Below are 2,176 nucleotides of genomic sequence, written 5' to 3'. Positions count from 1 at the left end.
CATACATATCGCTTCTATCTAATAATTTGTTAAGTTCTTCCTCTGTAAAAACTGTATTAACAATTAGTTATTAATTAATGATATAAAAATTTCTTTCAATAATTTACCTTCATGATCAGATGCCATTACTTGACATTCTTTTGACTCTAAAAGTCTCTGTAGTTCCAACAAATGTGTTTTACTATTTACATTTACTGCTTGACTGTGTTTGGAAATTACCATCTTCTCTAAAACACGTTTTACTTTTGCACGATTAATAATTGCTTCATCAAGAGTTCCTTTGGTGCATAATTTATATATCATTACTGGTTTTGTTTGACCTATTCTGTGGCAACGTGCCATAGCTTGTATATCTACTTGGGGGTTCTATAAATACTTGTAATTATTTTCAATTAATAACAATTATAAAACAAATATAAAAAATAACATACCCAATCACTATCATACATGATAACAGTATCTGCTCCTACAAGATTTAATCCAACACCACCTGCTCTTGTAGATATAAGAAACATAAATACTTCAGGATCTGTATTGAAAGTTTTAATGTTCTCTTTTCGCTCTATAAGACTAGTCAGACCATCCAGTCTGACATATTTATAATTACGTAATGAAAGATAATCTTCTATTATATCCAATATTTTTGTCATAGTAGAAAATAATAAAACTTTGTGCCTTTGTTTTTTAAGTTTTGCAAGCATTGAATCTAATACTAAAAGCTTGCCAGATGATCTAACTATATCTTCATCTAATTTTGGTAATAAATTTGTACCCTCTGGATAATGTATTAAATATGGATGATTTACAATTTTTTTGTACACGATAGCTGAAACAATAAAAAATGAAAAATATTGTAATGATTTATATATTCCATAAAATAATAACTTACTTTTATGTACCATTCGCATTTTAAGTAAGAATTCTCGATTATGCTCTGTAATATTAGTAAATTGTTTCCAGGTTGATAAAATTGTTTCATCAGTACTGCATGTACTTTCATCACTTTCCCAAAGTGAACTAGCTGGTGACATTTCTCTTTTAAAGCCTTCAGTTATAGTATTATTGATATTTTTTAAAACACATTTTCTCATAGGTCTTCTACCATCCTCTGTGTATATAATTTGTTCTTCTTTACTCTTACTTAATCTAGCTATATCATAATTTAAAACTGCTTTATATAAATTATGTTGCAACTCTGTAAGAGGAGCATAAACAATTAATTCCTTTTTTGGTGGAATGTCTAAACATACATCAGACTTTTCACGTCTTAACATAAATGGTTGCAATATTTCACGTAATGATGACAATACATGCTTTTCTTGTTCTAATTTTAAAAAATTTTTAGTTCCTTCATCATGCTGAAGTTCTTTTGCATCAAACCATGATTCAAAAACAGCTAAATCATCAAAAATTTCCGGTAATAAAAAATTTAATAATGACCATAATTCTGCTAAATTATTTTGTAATGGTGTGCCTGTTAATAAAAGTCTACTCATAGATTTACAACTTTTTAGAATCCTAAAAATAGCAATAAGTTTAATTATTTAAGATGTAATACTTATAGCAGTATATAAACAAATCCATGAATATTAACAAACATACTTTATAAGTAAGCATTCATGATTTTTAATTCTATGTCCTTCATCTATTATGATATACCTCCAGTTTAAAGATTTAATAAACTTTTGTTCATGTATTGGCATTTCAAAACTGGTAAGTACAATTGGTAATGTACTATAAGTGTTAGTAATTTTGTAGCCTGTTTTAATTTTTTTTTTAATTATATGTCTTTCATCTTGTTGTCCATGAAACAACACAACAGGTAATTTAGGTGCAAACTTTTCAAATTCTAACAACCAATTTGGTATAGTTGAAAGAGGAGCAATTAATAAATATGGACCATCTTGTTGTTTTTCAATGAGATGACATAGTAAAGCTATAATTTGAATTGTTTTCCCAAGTCCCATTTCATCAGCTAAGATTCCATTTAAGCCATTTTCATAAAGAATTTTTAGCCATTGGAGTCCTTTTCTCTGATAGTCTCGTAAATCTCCATTGAAATATATTGGTGTTTTAATAACATTACTGTCTATCATCTCTGTTCTATCTTCAAAATTTTTAATTTTTTCTTCATTTAAATTTAAATTGTTCTTATTCAAATTTATCTTTTGCTGTA

General features: G+C 27.3%; 1 protein-coding gene across 1 annotated transcript in view; it reads right to left on the bottom strand.

The window, feature by feature from the left end:
- Window positions 1–4: 4 nt before the first annotated feature.
- Window positions 5–2,176, bottom strand: part of LOC108578945 (lymphocyte-specific helicase-like) — a gene marked incomplete at its 3' end in the record, with an annotated part of 2,973 nt that continues 801 nt past the window's right edge. The window contains exons 3-7 of the mRNA XM_017942364.1: window positions 1,603–2,176; window positions 890–1,518; window positions 432–826; window positions 108–366; window positions 5–51 (exon numbers count right to left, since the gene is read on the bottom strand). Coding sequence (XP_017797853.1) covers window positions 5–51; window positions 108–366; window positions 432–826; window positions 890–1,518; window positions 1,603–2,176 — 1,904 coding nt within the window. The remainder of the gene's footprint in view (window positions 52–107; window positions 367–431; window positions 827–889; window positions 1,519–1,602) is intronic.

Source organism: Habropoda laboriosa, unplaced genomic scaffold, assembly GCF_001263275.1.
Source record: "Habropoda laboriosa isolate 0110345459 unplaced genomic scaffold, ASM126327v1 scaffold30, whole genome shotgun sequence".
NCBI classification, from domain to species: domain Eukaryota; kingdom Metazoa; phylum Arthropoda; class Insecta; order Hymenoptera; family Apidae; genus Habropoda; species Habropoda laboriosa.
The sequence above is the reverse complement of the archived record's forward strand: the minus strand, read 5'-3'. Positions and strand labels throughout refer to the sequence as shown.